This window comes from Syngnathus acus, chromosome 15 (assembly GCF_901709675.1).
Source record: "Syngnathus acus chromosome 15, fSynAcu1.2, whole genome shotgun sequence".
Classification (NCBI taxonomy): domain Eukaryota; kingdom Metazoa; phylum Chordata; class Actinopteri; order Syngnathiformes; family Syngnathidae; genus Syngnathus; species Syngnathus acus.
In genome coordinates, this window is record NC_051100.1 from 14,179,971 (window position 1) to 14,204,970 (window position 25,000).

General features: G+C 46.1%; 3 protein-coding genes across 6 annotated transcripts in view; 2 read left to right on the forward strand and 1 right to left on the reverse strand.

Moving 5' to 3' along the window:
* Positions 1-7,207: 7,207 nt before the first annotated feature.
* On the reverse strand, positions 7,208-11,131 carry prph2b (peripherin 2b (retinal degeneration, slow)). The gene is made up of 3 exons (XM_037272179.1): positions 10,063-11,131; positions 8,337-8,583; positions 7,208-7,834 (listed from the first exon to the last, which is right to left on the reverse strand). The coding sequence occupies exons 1-3, from the start codon at positions 10,641-10,643 to the stop codon at positions 7,637-7,639; spliced, it is 1,026 nt and encodes a 341-aa protein (XP_037128074.1). The 5' UTR covers positions 10,644-11,131; the 3' UTR covers positions 7,208-7,636.
* A 467-nt stretch (positions 11,132-11,598) lies between these two features.
* On the forward strand, positions 11,599-21,193 carry tspan14 (tetraspanin 14). Of its 2 annotated transcripts, none has more exons than XM_037272194.1 (9): positions 11,599-11,865; positions 12,490-12,570; positions 14,552-14,602; positions 14,679-14,825; positions 15,249-15,419; positions 15,485-15,610; positions 15,713-15,763; positions 16,186-16,299; positions 20,795-21,193. In XM_037272194.1, exons 2-9 carry the CDS (start codon positions 12,490-12,492, stop codon positions 20,858-20,860), a joined length of 807 nt encoding a protein of 268 aa, XP_037128089.1. In that variant the 5' UTR covers positions 11,599-11,865; the 3' UTR covers positions 20,861-21,193. The 2 variants fall into 2 exon arrangements, with proteins under 2 accessions (XP_037128089.1, XP_037128090.1); XM_037272195.1 differs by having other exon boundaries at positions 14,679-14,702.
* A 1,033-nt stretch (positions 21,194-22,226) lies between these two features.
* Positions 22,227-25,000, forward strand: part of LOC119134891 (echinoderm microtubule-associated protein-like 4) — a 65,408-nt gene continuing 62,634 nt past the window's right edge. For 2 of the 3 annotated variants that reach the window (XM_037272097.1, XM_037272098.1), the window contains exon 1: positions 22,227-22,718. In XM_037272097.1, coding sequence (XP_037127992.1) covers positions 22,700-22,718 — 19 coding nt within the window. In that variant the 5' untranslated portion in view covers positions 22,227-22,699. The remainder of the gene's footprint in view (positions 22,719-25,000) is intronic. The other variant, XM_037272099.1, reaches the window with a different exon arrangement.

The window sequence follows — 25,000 nt, forward strand, 5'->3', positions numbered from 1 at the left end:
CACAATGTATGACCTAGGCGTTGTCTCCTCGGGAAGCCATACCTTTTGGCCACACGTCAGCATAGATAAGGGACGAGCTCTGCGTCGCAGATTGTAGCGGCGTTGTTGGTCCTCCTTTGCCTGCCTCTCTGACCTTCTGAATTCTCTCATATTTGGCCAGCGAGGGACTAAAGTCTTTGGAAGTTGTGGTATATTGGAGTGAATTTGTCTCCCCATTAGGAGTTGTGCAGGGGAATAGCCACACTCTAGGGGTGTGGCACGGTACACCATTAATGCCTGTGCTTTGTTGCCCCCACCTTTCCACAGTCCTTTTACCGTGGCCACGGCCCGCTCAGCCTCTCCATTTGCCTGCGCATACCGTGGGTTGCTGGTCACGTGGGTGAAACCATACTCCTTAGCAAAGCTCTGGAAGGCCGATCCACTATATTGAACGCCATTGTCTGAAACCACAGTCAGCGGCGTCCCGTGACAGCTGTAGACGTCCTTCAGCGCGGCTACAACTGTCTCCACTGAGGCTACTTTAAGGTGGGCAACCTCGATGTAGCGTGAGAAGAAGTCCACAATCACAAGATAATTCTGTTTCTCCCAGAAGAACAAGTCCGTAGCGACTCGCTGCCAGGGTCCATCCTGCACTGGGGTAGTGACCAAGGGCTCTCTGTGCTCTGCCCTGTTTTGAGAACATGTGTCCCACCTTTCCACCAGCTGACTGATATGTACTGACAGTCCTGGCCACCAGACTGACTGGCGTGCTCTTGCGCCACACTTGACAATTCCCTGATGTCCAACGTGCAGGTCATTCAGCACGTCCTTTCTCATACACTGGGGAATTACAATTCTCTGACCACGCAGCAGTAGCTCACCAGCCAGTGTTAGGTTCTCTCTGTCTGGCCAGTATGCCCCCAACTCCAGTGGGAGGCCACATTTTTCTGGCCAACCGGTCTTACAGTATCTGCCTTTCACAGATAGGGTCTGCACTCTATTTCTCCAGTATGTTCCTCAGCCTGGCTTCTGAGGCTGGGAGACTTTGCACCACTGCATCCACAAACACTTTGACTTCTGTTTCTCTGTCAATGTCTTCTTGTGTGAATGTGTGTTCGACAGGCGCTCTGGACAATGTGTCTGCCATTATCAAGCGCTTACCAGGCACGTGTACGATCTCATACGTGAATCTCATTAGTCTCAGCCGAAACCTTAGGACTCAGGGTGGGAGCTCATCCAGTACTTTGCTACTCAGTAACGGCACCAGTGGCTTATGATCAGTCTCTAGTCTGAACTTGAGTCCCAGGAGGTAGGACGACAGCCTCTCACATGCCCATGTGGCTGCCAACGCCTCCTTCTCAATCTGTGCGTAATTTTTCTCGGAGCTTGATAGACCTCTAGAGATGAAAACGACTGGTTTCCATGTTCCATTTTTCTGTTGCTGTGTCATCACCCCTCCGATACGTAGGACGAGGCATCAGCGGAAATGCACGTCTCCGCACAGTACTTTTCGTGGTGGCTGTAGATTTCCATGCTTTTCAACTGAGTGCATGCTGCTTGGTACTGCTGTGACTTGGGCACCTGTATCAAGTTTGAAGATGGCCTCCTGTCCATTTAACTCTAACAGTTCCATCCATTCATCCTCAGGTTCCTGCAAGTTGATAACATTCAGTAATGCAAACTCTTCCTCCTCTTCATCTTGAGTCGTCTCTGTGTGTGTCTGTGTAATATCATAAACTCCTTTTCCTGTTCTGCATGTCTTTGCAAAATGTCCTCTTTTATGATACACCCTGCACTCAAAAATGGAGCAAGTGTGCATACAGCAGACAGTCAGAATATAGCGCAAAAGTACAGGACGCTACGCAGAAGGGGGGAGAGAGTTCAGGATCCTAACAGCCTGGATATGAAGCTGTTGGTGAGTCTGGTGGTGCGGGAGCGCAGGCTCCTGTACCTCTTCCCAGAGGGCAGAAGATCAAACAAAGAGTGAGCGGGGTGACTCACATCACTCACAATCGTGGTCGCCTTGCGGGTGAGATGGGAGGTGTAAATGTCCCTCAGGGAGGGGAGTGAAGCACCAATAATCTTACCAGCCGTGTTCACTATGCGCTGCAGGGCCTTCATGTTGCATTCAGCGCAGCTACCACCCCAAACAGCGATACAACTGGAGAGGACGCTCTCAATGGTGCCACGGTAGAATGTCGTCATGACGGCCGGAGGAGCACTTGCTCGCCTGAGTTGCCGCAGGAAGTACAGTCATTCCACCGATGTTTCTTCACATTACCACATCTGCCACATCCAGGAGGCTGTGTGTCAGTTTTATATTGAGTCCTCTGCCATTTATTTCTTTGTATTGCCTCTACCTGTGCAGCTGCCTGCTGGTCAGTGCCTCTTAATATAGGCTTATGTTTCTTTATTGCTGCACTCTGCTTCACTTTAGTCATTGCCGTTTCGAATATTAAATCTGGATCCATTTGCAGATTCTCTGACAGTTTAGCATCTCTTATGCCTACTACAATTCTGTCCCTTATCAATTCTTCCCTTAGGGGTCCAAACCGACAATGTTCAGCAAGTGTGTGAACAGCAGTGATAAAAGATTCAACAGTCTCACCCGGCTCTTGTTCCCGTCTGTTGAAACGTGCTCTTTCAAATATGACGTTCCTTTTACTGACACAATGTGCGTTGAAAGCCTCCATGACATCCTTGTATATGTTTCTCTGAGCATCAGTGAGCGGTAACACACTTAGTATGTCTTCGGCGTCATCTCCCGCCGCATACATGAAAGCATTTACTTGGAATTCTTCTGACTGTTTATCCAAACCAGAAGCTATTCTATAGCGTTCAAACCGCTTCATCCATCTCGGCCAGTCATTAATGTTGGTGAAGTCGAAGTTGCCTGGTGGGGCCAGCTGTGGCAATGCCGGTGACGGAGCAGCCTCGTCTCCCATCTTATCGTCGTATTTGTTTTTCTGCGTTCTATTTTTTTTCCTTCTTTGTCATCTTCTTAATAAGTAGTCCGAGCTTCTGACGCCATGTTGTGTAAATCGTGTACTCTTAAAGTTCGCTTATGATGAGAATAACGAGACGAAGAGCGCGCGTTCAAGTTGACTTGTTAGAGATGTTATGCTGTGTTGTGTGACGTCATGACAGAGGGGCGGCAGTTGAATACAGACACAGACTTGAGCACCAGCGGTCGTCCTCGGTCTCATTCTTGTCACTACATATATACACACAAACAGACTCTGTGTTTACTTTTCAGTTAGCCTTCAGTTAGTGTCCAACATACCAACAGCTCCGTGTAGCAACAGCGGCCGTACATTCAGTACCATTACAGAACACTGTTGCCGACCGCTTCCGTCAAACTGACTGACCAGATCCGATCGCCGCCTGTGAAAGGAGGAGAAGAGGGACAGAAAGCAAGGACGAGCGGAACGGCAGTTAGCAACCAGCTAGGCTAGCGACAGCACCCACCATGGCATCGAATATACCGCCACTGGAGGAGAGGAAGATGAGCGGCGACCTCGCAAGCAATTGGGACAATTTCAGAGCGGAATTTGAAGACTATTTACTGGCAACAGGATTATCAGAGAAAGAGCAACCAGTACAAGCAGCAACCCTACGGAGAGTAATGGGTAATGAATGTCGTCACATATACAAGCATAACTTGGGACTCACGGCAGACCAAGGGAAGGATGTAAAAGTTATTCTTGATGCTTTGGAGGAGTACTTCAAACCAGCTAGAAACGTCATATTCGAGAGATTTGTTTTTGGAAACTGCAAGCAAGAGGAAGGGGAGCCGATTGATGTGTTCGTAACGGAACTGAGGGACAAAGCTCCTTCATGTGAGTATGGACAACTCAAAGAGGACTTGAGCAGAGACAGACTGGTGCTGGGTGTGGGTGATGAAAGTGTGCACCGCCGGCTGCTCAGACAAAACGATCTGACACTAGCATCGGCCATAGATATATGCAGAACGGCAGAGATGACAGACACGAGGATACAAGCAATCACGCAGGACATGCCTCCAGAGACAGTGCATACAATGGATGGCCCGCGGCCACGTCCCCTGCCCAGGCAGGAGCGTCCGGACAGAATTCGAACTCAGACCCCGAACACATATGACAGCGCTACGTGCAGATTCTGCGGCAACACGCACAGGCGTGGGCGTGATTTTTGCCCAGCCTTTGGAAAAAACTGTAGGAGCTGTGGCAAGGCAAATCGTTTTGCCAAAGTTTGCATGAAGAGGGGCCAAGCCACAAGACAGCTACACGCAGCAGACGGTGAAGTACCTGTGGAGCAGTTCAGGGGCGAGGGAAGAAATGGTTTGTTATCTTAAAAAAATAATGGTGGGTTTCAGAGGTGCCAGTTGGATTCAGGGGCCACATGTGATGTCATGAGCATAAAAGACATGAGGAGACTTGACCCTGGGGCAAAGCTACTACCTAGCCAGACCAGGCTAGTATTGTATTCAGGCCAATCCATGCAATCCATGGGTACATATATTCCGCACAGAGTGCGTAGTGAAGGGAAGAGTACACAGGCTACGGTTCGAAATAGTGAGAAGTGGACAGAGACCCCTGTTGTCAGGCGAAACCAGCGAGAGACTAGACTTGGTGCACTTCACCATCCCAGAAGAACTTCTTATGGTGGGACACAGCAGCTCAGGGCCATTAACCAGACAGCACCTTGTGCAGACATATGCAGATGTTTTCAACGATCCAGTTGAGTCACTCCCAGGGGATGTTCATTTTGAGCTAGATATTAATGTACCCCCAGTGCAGGCTTCCCCACGCAATGTCCCGGTGGGCTTCAGGGAGGCAGTCAAGGCCCAGTTAGATACGTAGATATGAGGCAGATGGACACCTAACGTCAGTGTCTGAGCCTACTGAGTGGATTAGCAACATGGTGATTGTCAGGCAGGCAGAAAAGTTGAGAATTTGCATAGACCCCAAGTCATTAAATCAGGCTCTAAAGAGGTCCCACTACATCATGCCAACGCTTGAAGATGTGTTGCACAAGCTGCCCAGGGCCTGCATTTTTACACTAGTAGATGCAAGAGATGCCTTTCTACAGTGCAGATTAGACAAAGAGAGCAGTTACACCACCACGTTCTGGACACCGTGGGGCAGGAAGCGGTGGTTAAAGCTGCCGTTTGGAGTGTCTGTGGCCCCAGAGGTTTACCAGGGGAAGCAGCATGAGTTACTGGCAGGGCTAGATGGGGTGGAACCTATAGCAGATGACATATTGATTGTGAGGTGTGGGGGGACAGATGGGACAGCCTCACGGAACCATGATACAAAGTTGTTAGTGCTCATGCAAAGATGCAGGGAGGTAAAGCTGAGACTGAGTTTAAAGAAACTGCAGTTCAGGATCAGAGAGGTCAAGTTTCACGGACACGTCCTGTCAGCGGAGGGACTTAGAGCAGACCCAGCTTTCCACTTCCCCTTTCCCCTTTTCAATAAAGGTTCGTGCTGCATTTGGTCGCCCTGTCCCTGTTCGTGACATGGTTATGTGTGGTTTGCCTGTTTGAAGCGAATGAAATCAATCCAATTCCATTCAAATTTCAGATTATTTTTGGGTTTAATATTTCATATTTGATGCATTTAATTTTGTCGTCTATTTCAGGTCTATATATAGACGTAATTTAGACATCTATAAAATAACCTAACGTCTATTTTAGGTTATTTTATAGACATAATTTAGACGTCTCTAAAATAACCTAAAATAGACGTCTATATTAAGTTATTTTATAGACGTCTAAATTACGTCTATAAAATAACCTAAAATAGATGTCTATATCAGGTTACAGAAATAACCAATTCACATGTACAGATCAATATGCTTGTTAAACACAAATCCAAACAACTTCTGTACATTATTTATACAACTTACAGCTGGTTCAGATATTAAAATTTCGAAATATGATCATATTTAATGTTTTTAATTTAGACGTCTATTTTAGGTCTATACCGTAACCAATTTTAGACGTCTAAATTAGGTCTTTACGAGACCAGACGTCTAATAGACGTCTATGGCTGACAGGGGATCACAAAACGTGCGTGGCTTTTTCTTAAATGAACACTTTTTATATTGCTGTAGTGTCAGCATTTAATTCTTATGCAATGCCATTTTTAATTCAAATTAATAAATACAACAATACTAAGTTGCTTTGAAAATACCTGAATAATAAAAATAGATTAATGATGATCACAATGAAGTATAAGGTCTCCTTTGTAATATATACTCCTTGTAGCATGTAAAACTCCCCAAAAAGTGGAGCTCCTTTGCATCGAGGTTTATGCAAAGAGCTCACGTAATTATCATTGCTTTTTGGTGAAGTGATTGAGTGTTCCGACTGGTTGAGTGTTCCGACTGGTCTTTGAACGCGAATTAGCTTTAAGAAATAAAATGAAATAAACCCTTTCTAAAAATGGAAATTGACTAACGCAAACGTGTTCTTCTTGGTTTCACTTAAAACAAGCTGGTGCTGTCGCCGTACGGCATTGGTTTCTGCTTTCCACTCAAGGCGTGAGCGCTCCCGCGGCAGGGATACAGATTTTCACGGGGGTAACTACTTTGGCATTACAGCGGAAGTACAACGCCTATTTGACCGCAGTTTTCTGTAGAAAGGCTCGATGTCTTAAATCGATGTCGGCCATTTTAGAACAGAGGACAGATCTGTTGCGCTATGCTGTAGTTGACGGTAAATTAGATGATTTACTCAAATACTCGTAACTTGCCAAACTGTTTACGTATTTACAAACAGATTGGTTTATAACAATTTTTTGTAACACGGCTATGATTCAGGCTGAAGGTTTAAACCGCATTTTTTAGGCACGCGGCATAGTTGTTGGTGCCCGTAACTTAATCTCTGTCGTTTACCAGATTAAACAAACCGTTTGAAAATCGGTTGTGTTGCGCAATTTACAGCCCGTGCTCCATTGACTGTAATGAAAGGAGTGATCGACTCGCCCTGTGAAAACCAATGGCCGCCCTGTGGTGAGGTCGCTTTAGATGGGCTCCCAACGACAGCGCGCATGAGATATCTAGTCTTTATATGTACATATACTTACTTCAAGGTGGAAGAAAACAGCATGGGGTGATTTTGGTGAGGAATTAGCATTTGAACAGGGCTAAAACCTACAAAAAGTTGATTTAGCATGATGTGGGAGCGGGGGGAACTTGTATTGCACATGCATGCCGCTGAGGAGACCCAAAATAAGTGAGACACTTGCATGTCAATCATAATCTCTTTATACATTTGGGGACTAAAATCTCTGCAAGACAAAACACCACAAATATTAGTAGGAACAAAGGATGACTTGAAATTTGAAAACATCTACACAATAATCTGCTGTGTGTGCGCGCGTGTGTGCGTGTGTTTTTGTGTGCTGCAAAAGTAAAAAAAAAGTTCCACGTCAGCCGTAATAAGAACTGAATATGATTTTATGTTCACCCATTGTTTGTGATTAGTGAGTGAGTGAGTGAGTGAGTGAGTGAGTGAGTGAGTGAGTGAGTGAGTGAGTGAGTATAAAAGTGAAAAAACACGATTACATGCTAATCTAAAAAATGAAGTGATGTTGGTGGCACCGTGTCTGTGAGGTTTTTATTTACAGGGTGGTTTTGTGAGGAAGCGGGAGGGCGGGCACGTGAGTGGGTCTCAGGCGTTGGCTGCCTCGTCACCCTCCTGGACGTGGTTAGACTTGCCCAGCATCTTGATTTTGGCCAGCATCTCCCCCAGCGTCTCTTTGACGCTCTTCTCCAGCAGCCAACCTTCGCTATCACACTCTGGGTTCTCAGGGTCACTCATGGTCTCCAAAGCCGTGCTTAGGTACTTCAATCCTGCCATATCAGCACACTACACCATGCGCACACACAAACGCATGCACGCACACACACACGCACGCACGCACACACACGCACACACACACACACACACACACACACACACAGACACACACAGACACACACAGACAGACACACACACACACACACACACACACACACACACACACACACACACACACACACACACACACACACACACACAATGAGGTTTTGAAAGAATTGTATTGTATTGGTAATTTTATCTGCTCTCCGGTCAGTAATGGTGCGGCTTGTTGTTTGCGGCGCCTTGAGTCAGGAAGCCTGATCTGGACATGGGAAGGAGGATTAAAGCTTCCAGAATAGTCCCTGATCCTCAGCGAGCGTGTTTTGATACACTTGAACATTTTCCTAAGGACATATCTCTCGACTGGTTGGTCAGTCGGTCACCCATTTTGACTGAGGTGCTGCGTGGGTACATGCGTCCGTGAAAGAAGCCGGGGCAGCCAAATCGGAAGTGCGAAGGTCAGGCTCACCTGCAGCAGAACGAAGGCGCTGACGAGCACGCCAACGCCAGTCATCAGGCCACTGAAGTAGGAGAAGAGAGCCTCGCGGCAGCCCCGTGTCCAGATGTTGAGCTCCTCGGTGCGGTGGTCGTAGTCGTAGTGGGCCGAGTTGTTGGTCAGGTGGTGCTGGATGCAAGGTCGAGGCGATCCCGGATTACAGCAGCTGAACGGGACACTGTCCATCAGGAACTTTCCGTCCACGTTGCTCAGGACGCGACTGCAAGGCAAAGGCACATGTCCACTGTCAGTTGAACATGTTTTGTGGAGACCTACACCCTCTCGCCTATTTGCCACTTTTCATCTTAGGTCATACACGTAGGACTTGGGCACCATTTTGTGGCATCTTCATGCCCATGTCTGAGTGCTTTGCTGTGCCACCAGCCATCTTTGGTAACCTTGTGGCTGTCATTGGGCAAAAAGCTAGCTCACGTGTTTGCCGCCAACTGGATACCAAAAAGTCCAAAGTTCGTTGTTGGGGTTGACAAATTATTGTGATCGTGTGATTATGTTGAAATCACACAAAACCTTCCACTTTTCCTTGACTCAGTTGTTGAAAACTTCCAAATGATGTGGAAACATTCTTGCTTAATTAGTTATCTCCACTTGTATCTGTTTCCACAACCTTGTAAAACAAAGAGCTAAGACCCTCTGCACTGATTAACCAGTTTGCAGAGGGCAGAGGTGACCCCCGAAACCTGTTCACTGTCAGCCCCACCCTGCTTTCTCTCAATAAATATTCTCTTGCAAGAAGCGAAGGGCCGACTGCTTTCAAGCACCTCTGTACCACATAGGGTGCTGATGGCCTTCGCCGCTTGCAAGCGTAAAATGGCCAAACTGTCTCGCGTGTGGTTCTTGTATAGAAGGTAGAGTGGACAAAACTCTATCATCCGTATTTGTTTGTGCAAATCAGTATGATTGGTTTCGCACCTGGCGCGTGTTAATTTGACACATAACTAAGCTATCTGAAATTGGCTTGCTGACTTTGACAATAAACAGTGTTAATGTCTCCAAAATTTTGGGTGGTAGCCTGACAAGTGGTGGTTTTGCCTGACAGCACCACATTTATGGCATTGCGTCTGCCCATGGAGGAACGCATTCTATCCATACTTGTGACAGTGTGACACAAGACGGTGAGACATTCAGCGGCATGTGTAGCCCGCCCGTGGAGCCCACCCGTGGTGCCTCCCTGTGGTGCCTGGCCGTGGAGTGGATGCCAGCTCTCCTGAAGCGCCTGGCTAGCCGGCTCGCGGGAGCATTGTCGAGTGGCAAGATTGGCAGCCACAGCTGCTCCGCAGCGGACGGCTCGAGCTCAAATATGTGAAAAGCCGGAGGGAGATTGGATACAAGAGTTGAGACATGGCAGTGCAAGAGAAAAAGCAATCTGGTTTCAGATAGGCTACGAAGGCAGTCAGTCCGCTTTGTGTTTTCCACGACACGAGCCGCTGACGTGAGAGCGGACACGGGGCCTGAAGCGTGCAAGACCGCGCTGCCACGTCACTGACCTTGTCATGTCGGAAAAGATCTCCTGGTGGCAGATTAAAGATTTAGGAGCACTCTCACCTTTTAATCCACCTTCATCCTCTTCTGACCTCATTATCATTAGCTCTTGGACCTACCTGTTCCCCATAGGCTATTTAGCGACTGGCTCCAAAACACAAAATCATGGCACCAACCGACATGCGGTTTCGGCACTCACTCTTTGACTTCGCCGTTGCTCATGTCCAGGTAGCGGTTGCTGATCCACTGTACCTCGAACCAGTCCCTAAAGTTGACGTTGCCGCAGCAACGAAACTCAATCTGCGTCAAGTCCAGCGTGCGCTTCATGAAGCAGCGCCCTGGCGTGTCGGTGTCCTTGTAGAAGCGAATGCTATTCTTGAGGCCTTGCGACAGCGTCAGGTAGACAGCAAACTGCATGAGGAAAGAGAGCAGCGCCAGCAGCAGCATCAAAATGTTGAAGACGCAGCACAGCAGCAGGAACTTTCTCAGCATGGGCTTCCACTTGGAGAACTTTAGAGGGTCCAGCGAGTCGTGGCAGACTTTGGCTCCGAAGCTGTTGAGGGCGCAGGCCAGCAGCCCGGCCAGGATCAGCAGGTTGGGCACCAGGTGGCTCTCGTTCTCGTCCATCAGCTCGCTTCTCTTGCGCAGCTCCACCTTAAAGAACACACCCAGGCCAAAGAGGAGGACACTGGCCAGGACCGATGCCCAGTAGAGGATCCACAGTCCCTGGGCCAGCTTGACCCGCTTCTGCAGGTTGAACTTGACCGGCATGAAGGGCATCTTGAGCACACAGTGGACAAAGCTTGGCGCTTGGGTTTTGCCGCTACGCTAGGTCAGCCTCCGCATCCATCAGGCCAGGCCACGGGGGGCTGGGGGGGCACCCATTGTGCGCGGCCGCAGCTTGCAAGTGATGAGGCGCAAAGTCTTGGCGCGGCTTCTCCAGCTTCGCTCCAGGCGCAAAGTGGCCCACGCCGGCTCCTAAGCCAATTAGCTGAGCCCATAAGCGGGCTTACGCTAAATGGGGATGGGGCGGGGCCTGCTGCCATCGCGTGCAAAGTTACCGACAGACTGCTGTGCTCCCGCATCCTTCCTTTCATCCGTCCATTCAGCCATCTCGCTGATTCCCAGCCGGAGCTCCAAAAAGGTCCACTTATTGGTGGCAAACATCTCAGGGGATGCCAACTGTTGATTTGTGACAGAGACTTTTCTGGCATAAAGGGCGACACATGGGTGCAGGAGCAGAGCAAGAAGCATCCGCCCTTGTTCAGAACAAGCAGGAAAAATAGTAGAAAGGAAGGCAAAGACAAACAGAATGAAAATGAAAGGTGCTTTGGAACACGTGACAGGGAAAAAAACCCCGCAGGCAGCCCCTTGATCCCTCACTGAAGAAATGTGCTTAGTCCTCGAAGTCCTCACGCCCCGATGACACTTCATGGTCATTGTCAGCCATTGTCATCAAAAACTGATTTCATCTGAACGGTCAAGACCCAGCAAAGGGTCAAACGCCACAGAATGAGAATAAAGTAGCTAAAAAACAACAACAACCTTCCCAACGGTTAAAATTGTCCAGATCACAGCTTTCTAGGTTGATTTGCGCCGGTTTTGGATCCCGCAGCGCTCCAAAATGATCATAGCCATAAGCCATAAAAAAAGAGTACCCCGCGGGTGACACCATTAGTGGACTTCCCGTCCACGCGGTGGCGGTAGTTGGCACGAAATGCCGCGAGCCTGCATCTCCAAGAACAGGAAGAAGTCATCGTTCCCCCCCCTATTTTTTAGGCGATCTCGAGCGCCTCCCTGATGCTCTGATCGCTTTTGTGCTCGTCAGGCGTCCCCTAATTCATGTTGTCTTTAGTCAACGCTTGTCGGCCAGCTTCACTTAGCGACTGGTTATTCAGCTTCTCAAGTATAGTGAGGAAGGGTGAAAAAAACGACTCGAAAACTTTTGTTCGTCGACATCTTGACAGCAAAAGTTCTGCAAAGTAGTTATTTGGAACCAGAGGTGAGTTGGACCACATTTTCGATACTTTCTTGGACTTCCTTTACGTGCTCGTTGGCAGCTAGCTATGCTAACGTTAGCTGCTTCCGGTGAGCTGGGAACAAAGTCGGCCCGAGTATAAGAACTAAAGACAATTTTTGATTTGCGTAGTGCATCTCAAAGGGCCCAAAGACGCTGAACATTTAAACAATGGCTTGGGTCAATTCGAGATACGCTCAAGGACAAAATAATTAGATCAGGTTCATTTTTTTGTTCATTTGAAATACCTGCTACAGGTTTTTTTGATTGAAGTTATTCTGATATTACAATGACAACAAAAGTAGTTCAAAAGAGTTGTAGACGCACTTTTGTTTCTGCATTTTTTTAAAACTTAAAGTTGTTCACGATAGTCACTCCACGAAAGAAATATACTTCCCTGTACAATGTGTGTTTGGGGAATCTAATAATAATAAAAAATCTTCCTTTTTGTATGCCGTGTCCAGTGAAATGTCCCGAAAAAGTCAAGTCAGCTTGATAACTTCTTTATTACATGTTAATCACCAAATTTCCACGTTCATAAAACCGTTGCGCCCTGAATGCTTCTTTGTTGTGAAACATTCATCTTGATGTGCATGTTTTGTTTATCAGATGTATTATTATCGCTATGACAACGCTGAGGTCAGCTGCTGCTACAAATACCTCATGTTTACGTACAACGTCATCTTCTGGGTGAGTTTCGTCTTCCTCCTCTTCTACTTTAGTGTTGTCAAACCGGTGACGTGTTATGCACATCCTGTTACATAGAACAGGGGTATTCCAGAAAGCGGGTTATGTGAAAACTCTGAGTAAGTTAACCTTGAAATGAGAGAAACTCTTGAGTTATCCATTCCAGAAAGAGAGGTAACTTAAACTCTGGGTCAGTTACTGTGGTTGGTAACTTTGTGAACATAACCTGCTCGCTGGCAGGTTTACTATAAGAGACCCAGAGTTTCAACCAGTCTCCTCCCACACAAAGAAAGCGGTTAATAATGGATTGCCCGTTCATTCAAAATCCAATCAACATCGAAGCCGTAATAATTCGAAACACTTTACATCGCGATAGACTTTCCGACCCAGATTAGACGTTTTATCATTTCTAAAAGAATATTTTTTCGAATGCTACCGCTTTTCTTTGAACAGTATAATTTATCTCAATAACCTTCTCCGGCCGTGGGATGCCTGATGGTGAAGTGGTACACTCGCCTGTCTTGTGTGCAGGCACCATGAGTTTGATTCCCACACACCGCGAATGAGCACTCACATCAGAGCAAACTTTATGCATAGTTCTACGTTTTTTTTGCAAATGGGATGCAGAGCATTACTTTTTTTCTGTTGGCTGAGCAGAACTCAATGTTTGTTTTAAAATAGTATTTTAATGAGTGTTAGTGTAAGCTACAGCGTCACATTTTAAATGACTACAACATAAATGCGTTTGTGTCAAGTGTTAATCCACAAAGTGTAGAATTAACTGAGATGACGTTGAAAAACATTTTGTTTGGGGTTTAAATGATTTGAGGTAGTCACTAAATACATTTTTTAGTTTAAACTAATATTGACTTTGTTTAATAGCGTAAGTCCATTTAAAATAATTAAATTAAAATTAAAGTGAGGTGCGATCACAACCTAGCAAAACATGCCTTACTTTTTTGACTAATGTCTTTATGTTTAATTTTGAGCTGCTTCCAAGTCCTTTTTTCTCCTGTTGTATTGCACCTAAATGAAAATCAGATTTCATTCCTACTTAAATTCATAACTATAGGTTATGCTATGGTCTCATGGTTAGATGTTACATCAATGAAATAGTAAATTCAAACTTGCGCATCGGGTAGCAATTTCCTCCCATGACGTCTCGGTCTCCTTCGCTGCTGCAGACGTATTAGATTTGCGGTGAGAAATACGTTCGTACTTGCTGTAGGCTTGCAAAAGGACCTCCAACTCCGTTGTGGTAAAATAAGGTGATCTGTTTTTCCTCAGTTAGACTCGTGGTATCGGGGCTCCATTGATGATGGCTTTTTATAGTGGTTGTGCACGCGCGTAACTCCAGGTTAACATACTCACAGTTGATTGAACTAACTCAGATTAGCTTTTCTGGAACCGAATACTCAGTCTCCCATCTCAGAGTAAGTCAACTCAGAGTTCAGGGATAGACTCAGAGTATGTTGAACCTGCTTTCTGGAATACTCCCCAGGTGCTCCCACAGTCACATGGTCAAAAGTTTACACACCCCTGTTCAAATCCCATGTTTTCATCAACATGCTAACATTTAAAAAAACGCCACGAATAACGGAGAGTTTGTAATTTTTCAATAAACCATTTTGTTCTGTTTGTTCAAACTGTCATTAAAGCCCGAGAGGAGGAAATGAGCGACATGATCGATGCGAAATATTTGCCCTCTTTCTCGGGGGCGAATTGTGCCTGGACCAGCACAAAACAACTGTTCGGAACAAACAGCGCTCAGGAGCTATCCCGGCATACTCCGACCCAAAAGTGGAGAGGGGGCCTCCCTCTTGTACACTGTGCTCAACTTAGCACTTAAAAGAGCGACAGACATGCAATTTGAACAGAAGACAACTGAGCATAACAATTTAGACAGACAAAAAAATGGAACCACAGTTAGCCAGAGTCTCAAGTTGTGTTAAAAGGCCGTCTGTCCTTGCTGTATGTGTTGCAGCTGGTCGGCGTGGTCTTCATCGCGGTGGGTTTCTGGGCGTGGAGTGAAAAGGTAAAAGCCGAATGGAAAGATAGATGACGTCGACCCTAAGCCTAAACTTAACCCTGAGAATCAAATGTGTCCTCAGGGTGTCCTGCTGGACTTGGCGCAGGTGACCCGTCTTCGAGGTTTGGATCCGGTGTGGTTGCTGCTGCTGGTGGGCGCGGTCACCTTCATCCTGAGCTTTGCGGGATGTGTGGGAGCTCTGCGAGAAAACTTCTGCCTGCTCAAGTTTGTACGTGCAAACAGAGGCCATCTTGAAGTCTATGCGTGGCAAATTGATTGTGGCGGCGAAAATAGTCGACAGGATTTTCTCCCCTGCTCGTTGCGGTTGGGGCGCCGCCTGAGCTGGGTGTGGTCCAACCTGGACTGAGCACAAAGCTCGTACAGAAAAACAGTCCCACGCGACAAAGGATAACTTTGAGCTCTATAGCCAACTTGGACGGATGCAGGCAGCCAGAGTGCCTGCAGAAAGCTCGCCGGGGTTGCCTGAGTTGAGTTTTCTCAGAGTAATCGGGCAGGTGGGCGAGTCGCGGCCCCGATCGCAACCTGGATCTTGGCGCCATCGGGCGGATGTCGGTCGTATCGTTGAGATGACGGAGAGTAATCCAGAGAAATGACTTGCAACTGATCCCTGATTCTGTGCTTTGCATGTTAGTTTTGCGGCATCATCGGCTTGATCTTCTTGGTGGAGCTGGCTGTCGCCGTGCTGGCTGTGCTTTTCCAGAGTCAGATGCGAGAATGGATCAACGGCTTCTTCCTAGCCAACATCAAAGTGTACCGAGATGACATCGACCTGCAGAACTTGATCGACTCGCTGCAGAGGACGGTAAGACACATCCGACCCGCGGGCGGCTCCACCTTGTAAAGTGCCGCTGTGTGCTTGTGCCGCAGAATCACTGCTGCGGTGCACAACATCCCGACGACTGGGACGTCAACGTTTACTTCAGCTGCAACGGAACGCATCGAAGCAGAGAGAAGTGCGGAGTTCCGTTCTCCTGCTGCGTCGCCGATCCCGCCGTGAGTAACTCCGACCGACTGCCTGCCCGCCCGGCCGGAGCTGGAACGAAAGGGTTTCCCCAGCACCCATGCTAACGCTCGACTCAAATGTGTGCTCTCCAGGACACAGTGTTGAACACGCAGTGTGGCTACGACGTGAGAAAGAAAGACAAGGTAAGGCCTGCCAATGGTTGGTATGGCTCGTTTCCTCCACAGGCAACTGGGCTGTTGCGCTTGCCTTGGAAGACCGCCTTTGGCCTCTCATCTGTTCCCGCAAAAAGGCTTGGCTCGCGGCAAGAACTGATGAGGGGACCAAAGGTGGTCTTGGAAGACAAGCCATCCATCCATCTGGGGATGGCCTCCAATGCCAAGGAGGCATGACATCCTGTTTTCTTGACCTTGGTGAATGGGCTGTACTTGTAGAGTGCTTTTTCTACTTTTACTACTCAAAGGGCTTCACACTGCTTCCTCATTCACCTACTGATGACATGCCATCAGGAGCGGTGGACACTTGGTTACAAGGACTGGGGATGGAACCCCCAATCTCTATGCCATGCCGGCCCATGGCCCATCTGTTGAAACTGTTGTTGTTTCAGGCAGAGTGGCCGGATCATATTTACATGAAAGGTTGCATTGCTGCGCTGGAAGACTGGTTACCTGAAAATCTTTACACGCTGGCTACCGTCTTTGTCGTCATCTCTCTGCTGCAGGTGAGTGAAAGCGCCACAAATGTCTCTCTGTGATTTACACACACACATGCACACACACAATGTACAAGTACAGTACAGTGTACACAGGGGCCCGACTGATATGGATTTATTTTAGGCTGATTTTCGGCAGAAAAAAATACTGATTCTGATTAAGATAGGGATTTCTTTTTAGGCTGATTTTCGGCAGAAAGAAAATACTGATTCCTGATTCATCGGCCGATTAATTTCAAAACTTTAGAATGCATTGGATCACTATTTTAGTGGCTGTCTGTTGCGGAGCCTGAGGACTGTATAGGGGGTTGGCTCAGAATGTTATGCTCTTTTCGCCCCCGGGTGTCGGTCAGAACACAGGAGGGAGGCGTGGTTCAGTTTTTGTTGCTTTACTAAATTATTGGCAAGTAACAGGCTCTGTGGCTCATATGGGCATACAGGCGAACGGGCAAAAGGTATAGGCACATTTTGGTCGTAAGGATGTGAGAGCAGGTGTGAGTAGTGTACATGGGTGAGTGTTTGGGTGTGTGAATGTGATTGTGTATGTGTGTGTGTGTGTGTGTGTGTGTGTGTGTGTGTGTGTGTGTGTGTGTGTGTGTGTGTGTGTGTGTGTGTGTGTGTGTGTGTGTGTGTGTGTGTGTGTGTGTGTGTGTGTGTGTGTGTGTGTGTGTGTGTGTGTGTGTGTGTGTGTGTGTGTGTGTGTGTGTGTGTGTGTGTGTGTGTGTGTGATTCTTGTGAAAGATGTGTGTGCGTGCGTGTGTGTGTGTGTGCGTGTGTGAGAATGGGGTGTGGTCCTCAACAGACAGAAATACAGCAAGTCAATGCTCAACTTCTGACGTCACACAACACTAATAGACGGCACACATCACATAACTAACTGCGCGTAACGGTTCCGCCATACTAAATAAACATAAATGAAGTACCGTAATTTTCGGACTATAAGTCGCGGGTTTTTTTCATAGTTTGGGTGGGGGGGGCGACTTATAATAAGGAGCGACTTACATGTGAATTTTTTCAAAGATTTTCAAAAAAAAAAAAAAAAAGTGGAACCGCGATGTAGCAAGGGATTACTGTAATTTGAATTTCAAGTGACATCAGCAGCGCGGCGCGGCGTGGCGCGGCGGTTGTTTACAAAAAGGACAAAGATTGATCACGGGATGACGAAGGGCCCCACGTACTACCGGCATCATTAGCGGCTTTGTTTCTAAGTGACACGGAGGACCAAGAGTTTGAAGGATTTAAGGATTTGGAGTGACACAGAAGGTTTGAAAAACTATTATGGCTTATACGCACGCCCGGTCCTACTCTACGGAGCTCTCTTTCACCTCCGTGGATAGAAGTCGGGGGCCGGCGCTCGGCCGGGTGGCTGTCCGGGGACGGTGGATGGGGCTCGGTCCTGGCTTTTACGCACGCCCGGTCCTATTCTATGGATCTCTCTTCCACCTCCGTGGCTGGAAGTCCACACTGCCACATGCCTGGAAGTTTGTTGTGTTAAATAAAGAGCCGTTTACCAAACCCACGTCTTTCCTTGTACTTTGTTAACGCTACAATATAGTTATATACTAGATCTGTGGAATAACGACGAGGCTGACGTCAGGGCGCACGCGCGGCGTTGTTGACAAAAGACGAGGAATTTGATCGATAGATTTAATGATCTAGAGTGCACAGATGGTTTGATAATATTATTGCTTATATAATAGTTATTTGATATCTAATTTATATATCGTTATATGGGCCTGTGGAATATTTTGAAGTGCAAGCGCCGTCAGCGGCGCGCACCCATTGTTGACAAAGGACGATCGATGGATTTAATGAATTGGAGTGACACAGATGGTTTTATAAACGTGTTATTTATGTAATGGTTTTTTTAATAACTCTGAATGTTACATCAGGCCCGTTCTCAGCTCTTCGTTTGTGTTTATGTCACGTTAGCATACCTATCGTTTAGCCTGTTGTTGCTCGTTCATGTCTGTTCTTAGTGTTGGATTTTGTCGAATAAATTTCCCCCAAAATGCGACTTATGCTCCGGAGCGACTTATGTTTTTTTTTTCACGTTATTGTGCATTTTATGGCTAATGCGACCTATATTCCGGAGCGACTTTTAGTACGAAAATTACGGTACTCTAGACAAAACACCAAACATAAGTCATCAAGACAAGGAAACACACTTGCTGGCGACCGTTAGCCGCCGTGGAGCTACGTAACGGCTACTCGTATGATGCGAGGAAAACTTAAAAGGAGCGCGCCGAAGCTACCAACCAAACGGCGCACGCACGAAACAATCTGCGATCAGACAAACAGCACAACAGTAAACAGGAGTAACACTTAAATGTATACAGGACTGTCTCAGAAAATTAGAATATTGTGATAAAGGTCTTTATTTTCAGTAATGCAATTAAAAAAACAAAAATGTCATACATTCTGGATTCATTACAAGTCAACTGAAATATTGCAAGCCTTTTATTATTTTAATCTCGCTGATTATGGTTTATAGCTTAAGAAAACTCAAAAATCCAATCTCAAAGACCAAGTAAAAAAAAAAACGGCAAAACAAAATCAAACATTTGAAAATGTCCATTAATGCACTCAGTACTTGGTTGGGAATCCTTTTGCACGGATTACTGCATCATTGCGGCGTGGCATGGAGGCAATCAGCCTGTGGCATTACTGAGGTGTTATGGATGCCCAGGATGCTTCAATAGCGGCCTTTAGCTCTTTTGCATTGTTGGGTCTGGTGTCTTTCAGCTTCTTCTTCACAATACCCCAGAAATTCTCTATGGGGTTCAGGTCAGGCGAATTTGGCAGGCCAATCGAGGACAGTAATGCCATGATCAGTACACCATTTACTGGTGGTTTTGGCACTGTGGCAGGTGCCAGATCATGCTGGAAAATGAAAATCATCTCCATAGAGCTCTTCAGACGAAAGCATGTAGTGCTCTAAAATCTGCATTTACTCTGGACTTGATGAAACACAGTGGACCAACACCAGCAGCTGACATGGCTCCCCAAACCATCGCTGACTGTGGCAACTTCACACTGGATTTCAAGCAACCTGGATTTTGCTCCTCTCCAGCCTTTCTCCAGACTCTGGCGCCTTGACTTCCAAATGAAATACAAAACTTGCTTTCGTCTGAAAAGAGGACTTTGGACCACTCTGCAACTGTCCAGTGCTTCTTTTCCATAGCCCAAGTCAGACGCTTCTTCCGTTGTCTTGAGTTCAGAAGTGGCTTGACCATGGGAATAAGGCTATTGTAGCCCATTTCCCGGACACGTCTGTGAACAGTGGCTTTTGATACCTGGACTCCAGCTTCAGTCCACTGTCTTTGAAGCTCCCCCAAATTCTGGAAGCGACTCTTCTTCACAATGCTGTTAAGGGTGCGGTCATCTCTCTTGGTTGTGCAGCGTTTCCTGCCACATTTCCCCCTTCCAACAGACTTTTTGTGGATGTGCTTTGAAACTGCACTCTGTGAACAGCTTGCTCTTTGAGAAATTTCTTTTTGTGTCTTACCCGCCTGATGGAGGGTGTCAATGATGGTCCTCTGGACAGCAGTCTGATCAGCTGTCTTCCCCATGCTTGTGATTTAGTTTACTGAACCAAGCTGAGTGTTTTTCAAGGCTCAGGAAACCCTTGCAGGTGTTTCGAGTTAATGAGACGATTCAAGTGATTAGTTGAATACCCTACTAGTATATTTAATATTTTGAGATAGGATATTTGAGTTTTCTTAAGCTATATGCCATAATCAGCAATATTAAAATAATAAAAGGCTTGCAATATTTCAATTGATTTGTAATGAATCCAGAATGTATGACATTTTTGTTTTTTCAATTACATTACAGAAACTAAAGAACTTTATCACAATATTGAAATTTTCGGAGACAGTCCTGTATACTCACTGTTTGGCAAATACGCACACGATCACAGCAACACGCTCAGTCGATACCAGCCACTTTAACTCCCGGCGTCTAACTTTCCACTGCGCGCGGGCTGCAGCAATCGCGATAAGCTGATATAGTAACTCACGTGAGACTTAAGGTGTGGTGACGTAACTTTCCAACACAACATTCAACCCAAAAATATACATTGATTTTCAACGTCAACATAGGAACCTTTCTAACACTGTTGATTTGTATGAGGAGTTTGACTATTGGTAGGGAGGCCTGCTCCCTGTTCCCCGCCAGTAGTGAGCGTCATCTGGGAAGATATTGGTTGAAAAAACAACTTAGCTTTTTGGTTCCCAGAATGCGTTGCCTGGTGGAATGCATTAATAAAGTAATTAGGACAGTAATTGTTGTAATATGTCTGTTTACATTACCAGAATGTGTCATATTTTACACATTTGTGCTTGATTTATGCTGCACTATATTTTTTTTTATAAACTATAACTTGAGGTTGTGAGTAAAAATAGTGACATCCAGCCAGGTCAAGCACAAGTCCTGGAAATCAGTTGAATGTGACAAAAGTGGTATTCATTATTACGTGGAATGATCGTGTGCTGTCCATCAGATGGTTGGCATCTACCTGGCCAGGTCGCTCATCTCAGACATTCAAAAGGTCCGATTCTCTAACTGAACCCAGCAGCGGCGGATGTGGCTGGATCTCTTGGGAGCTTGAAGACGATGGATAGAAAGACTGCTTCAGCTCTGTGGCCCCTCCTCACTTGTGATGGTTGAGCTGCAGCTGTTTTTCCCTTTTTGATCTTTTCTCTACTCAGGCTTCTAAGTCACAAGACCACACAGTGTCACTCCAATTTGCAAATACGGTTGGCAACGTTAAAAGACAAACAGGAAGTGAAGGTGTGACATGATCTGTTGGTTTTTCACACTGGATTCCTTGAGCTCCGCCTCATGGCTGAACAACTAAGTGTGAAAGCGTTTTGCATTAAAAAGTTACTTTTTATACGCACTTTTTGCTCATTGATTAAAGTTTTATTGCCCACAATTGTCATGGGGGGAGTTTGAGCGCCATTGTTCCGATAACCAACAGTCCGCCCCGCCTGGGGCGCAAACCCATGTTCCACGGTCAACGGCTTGGGAGCGCTGAGCACTCAGCTGAAAGTCTGGGACGGACAGCTAAGCGGTCATCACTCTGCATGAGGTCGTGCAAAGTGAGTAACGTTCAATGCGCACAGCTCAAGCTGGCATCTGTTAAATGTTGAAGATGAAATTATTTCAATTGGTCCAAAATGCTAGAACACGGGTGTCAACTCAAGGCCCTGGGGCCAGATACGGCCCGCCACCTCATTTTATGGCCCATGAGAGCAAATCGGCAATAGTCATCCCTCGCTATATCACGGTTCACCTTTCACGGCCTCACTGCTTCATGGATTTTTTTCACAGTGCATTGTGTTATGGCTTCAGATGAAAAAGACACTACAGAGCGGAGTCAGGCCGCAGAGGCGAACTATATAGTACGTACTGATGATTAAAACTATTACTTTACTGGAGTTATCTGGAAGAAATTGTTTACTTCTCTTTATTAAATAAATGCTTGGGCCTAAACCCAGTGAAACGAGGGATTATTGTACTCAATTTATCTTCACTTTGAGATATTGCTTGATTTATTTTCGTTACCATTCATATTTTTCAAATATTTGAAAAATATTGAAGTGTACCGTCTATAACATGAGGCGCTCATACATTTATTTGGGTTCATAATGGCACTCCACAGAAAACTAACTACGATGCAGCCTGTGACAAAGAGTTTGACACCCCTGCTTGAAAAAGTCAAAAATAAAACAAAAAGATATTTTCTGACTTTATTTTGGATTTTTTTTTTTTTTTTTTTTTTTTTTTAGAAAAGTGTAGTGATAGGAATAAGTTATGGGGGTGAGAATCTGGTTATTTATACTTGACCATAATTGTGTACTTCCTATATGTTGTATTAAATAGTCCAGAGACAAGTTTCGTGTACAGTATGAGAATTTAGTGTATACACAGCATCACTTGCATACACGACGTCTCGAATTCCTTTGACGTGAAGTTGACGTTTGGCCTAGTACCGGGCCGCGAATTTGAAAAGGAGCCTGCAATATGCAATGGACAAACGGGGGGCACTGCCGCCGACCAAGCGACCCGTTGCGAAGCGGAAACCGCTCCCTCTCCTTCTTCGGAGTATACGGGCGGAGTCGGAAGCGTGCACGAGTGAGCGTCGCTCGGTCCGTCTGCTCTGAGGTTCCGTCGCCTCGACTTGCTTGTGTCCTTCAGTCCTTACCCGGCCTCTTTCTCAGCGACCGCAGTGCGCGAGACGCCAAGGAATCGAGCGGCTCGTCGTGGTCCACGAAGCGGAGAACGCAGCGGAAAGCATCGGCGGCGTCGCGCTCGTTTCTCCCAGTCGGAACGCAAATTCGCTTCTCAGCCGGGCCGGGTCTCCTCCGGCCTCCATCGCGCCACCGGCGTCGCCTGACTGGAAATGGAAGGTGGCAGTTTAGGTGAGCAGTCCGCGCGTCAAAGGTTGCTTCCTCCTTTGGCAGGCGGCGGGAATGAGCGCGTGCGTCTTTCCACGTGTCACCGAGACTCCGCACAACCCCCACCCAACCTCAGCAAAACGAGTCGTGCGCCACTAACGCCACGGTCAACGATGACGTTAGGAGCTTTTGATCCCCGGATGGTCGTCAGGCGTAAGGCGACTTCATGTGTTTCCAATACGTAATCTGTACACTTGACGTCACGCGCTGACTACTCTCGTATTCTGTCGTACAACGAAAGCCCCGTGGGTGGCGCGCGTTCGTTTGTACAGTACGCAACTTGGTGGATGGCGCTCCAGGAAGAAGTGGACAATCAATCCTCTCCAGCATCTTATTTAACGTTCTAAAATATATTTATCATAGATCATTTTCTCAGACCCCTAGGAGAGAATAAAAAAAATCTTAGGAGCCGTCCCCGAGTGACTTTAGATCTCCGGCCACCAAATGTTGGCTTCATCCGAATTAAAATAATTTTCTCTAGAAGAAGGTTCTTTTGGTGGTGTTTTGAAAGATGACAATGATGACTTTTTGGTTAACACTATTCATATCCTTGGGACTTGTTTTCTACACGAATGCAAAGTTTTGAAGGTGAATCCAAATTTCTTCTATTTTCACAATGAGTTTGTTTCTTTTTCAAAGACCGTTTAGATTTATGAAAAATGGAGATGATATTAATCTAGCTTGATAATTGACAATTTCGTGTTATGTGAAAAGCCCTAGCTAATTTTAGTTGTATTTTTATTGTACTGTTTCGTATTTTATTTGGTATCGTAATCAGTCTACTCTTTGCATTTTGTATTTCATAATGATGGGTGCCATTGTCATTTACTGTATGATTGACACAGATATTAAAAACAAAAAAATCCGCCTGTTCAGTGCATTATGGGTGAGGTAAATTTTTTGGGCTACCAACTTGGTTTTCCAAACTAATGAAGAGCGCCGTAGGAAGCTGTGATTTAGAACAGTGGTCCCCAACCTTTTTTGCGCCACGGACCGGTTTCGTATCAGAAATATTTTCGCGGACCGGCCTTTATATAAATACATAATACATTTATAATAAATATATAAATACAATGAAATAAAATGATACGTCTGGCATAAAAACAAGTACAAACGACATAAAAATAAAACTCACCATTACGTTGAATTAGTGGGAGCACGGAGCTTGTTTCTCAGAAACGAGCCGGTCCCATCTAGGCGTAATCGGAGACTATGACACCCGAAGTGGTTAAGGTTTGTCTTTTAATGCAGGATACTTGGTCTCCATGTGCCGAAGCAGTTTTGAAGGCTTTATTGCCCCGTTAGCTAGCCTGTCGCCACATATTATGCAGAGTGGGCTTGGCGCGTCGGAGTCACCTGTGGCGATAAATCCATATTTTAAGTAGGACTCCAGAAATGTTCTTTTAAATGCAGCTTTCCTTTTCTTAGAAGTCGTAGCGTCTTCTTCTTCCGTCTCCTCGTTGGGCTTTTTTCCCTTTCCGAAGAAGCTTTCCAAACATCTGTTTCTTGCTCTATATGCTTGCTTCGCGGGCTTGACTGAGGTGACATGTCACGTGACAGAGAAGAGCGTCTTGACCTGAACCGACGGATGTAATTGGGAAAGAATCGCCAATTTTTTAAAAATATTTTTCAAAACAAATTTGTACTCATTTTTGCTAGCTTTGCGGGCTCGACTGGGGAAACATGTCACGTGACCGGGATAAGCGTCTTGACCTGAATTAATTGAGCGTCGATAATTTATTTTTATTTTTTTCTGTGCGGCTTGGTGGCCCGGTACCAAGTCGTCCGCGGACCGGTACCGGTCTGTGGACCGGGTGGGTTGGGGACCCCTGATTTGGACCATTGCAACTAGGGCTGCAGCTATCGAATATTTTAGTAATCGAGTACTCTACCGACTATTCTATCGAATAATTGAATAAAATGTAATTTTGCTTAGTTAAAGAGCAATTATAAATATGCAATAGAAAATAAGACATTTCACTTAATAATGAACAATCAATTGGTTTCATTTTTATAAGATCAACATTTTTATTTCTTAAACCCAGTTTGTGTACAGAAAGTAAAGAAGTTCTTGCTGGAAGCTCGTAATTGGAATGGATAGTGGAAATCATGGCTTTAAAGCCGTCATCCTCCACCATGCTCAGTGGAGCATGTCTGTGACCATCATGTTGTTAGTCAACTCGGGTGCTTGCTCGTATGTAGTACATTATGGGGCTCATATGTAGTACATTATGGGCAAATTTGTC

Excerpts from the sequence above, each read along its gene's own strand:
- prph2b (XM_037272179.1), bottom strand. The coding sequence starts at position 10,643 with ATGCCCTTCATGCCGGTCAAGTTCAACCTGCAGAAGCGGGTCAAGCTG. Across the intron at positions 8,584-10,062 it reads AGCAACGGCGAAGTCAAAGA|TCGCGTCCTGAGCAACGTGG; the intron begins GTGAGTGCCGAA and ends TTTGCCTTGCAG. Across the intron at positions 7,835-8,336 it reads GCGCCTTCGTTCTGCTGCAG|TGTGCTGATATGGCAGGATT; the intron begins GTGAGCCTGACC and ends CGCATGGTGTAG.
- tspan14 (XM_037272194.1), top strand. The coding sequence starts at position 12,490 with ATGTATTATTATCGCTATGACAACGCTGAGGTCAGCTGCTGCTACAAA. Across the intron at positions 15,420-15,484 it reads TCGACTCGCTGCAGAGGACG|AATCACTGCTGCGGTGCACA; the intron begins GTAAGACACATC and ends CTTGTGCCGCAG. Across the intron at positions 16,300-20,794 it reads TCGTCATCTCTCTGCTGCAG|ATGGTTGGCATCTACCTGGC; the intron begins GTGAGTGAAAGC and ends GCTGTCCATCAG.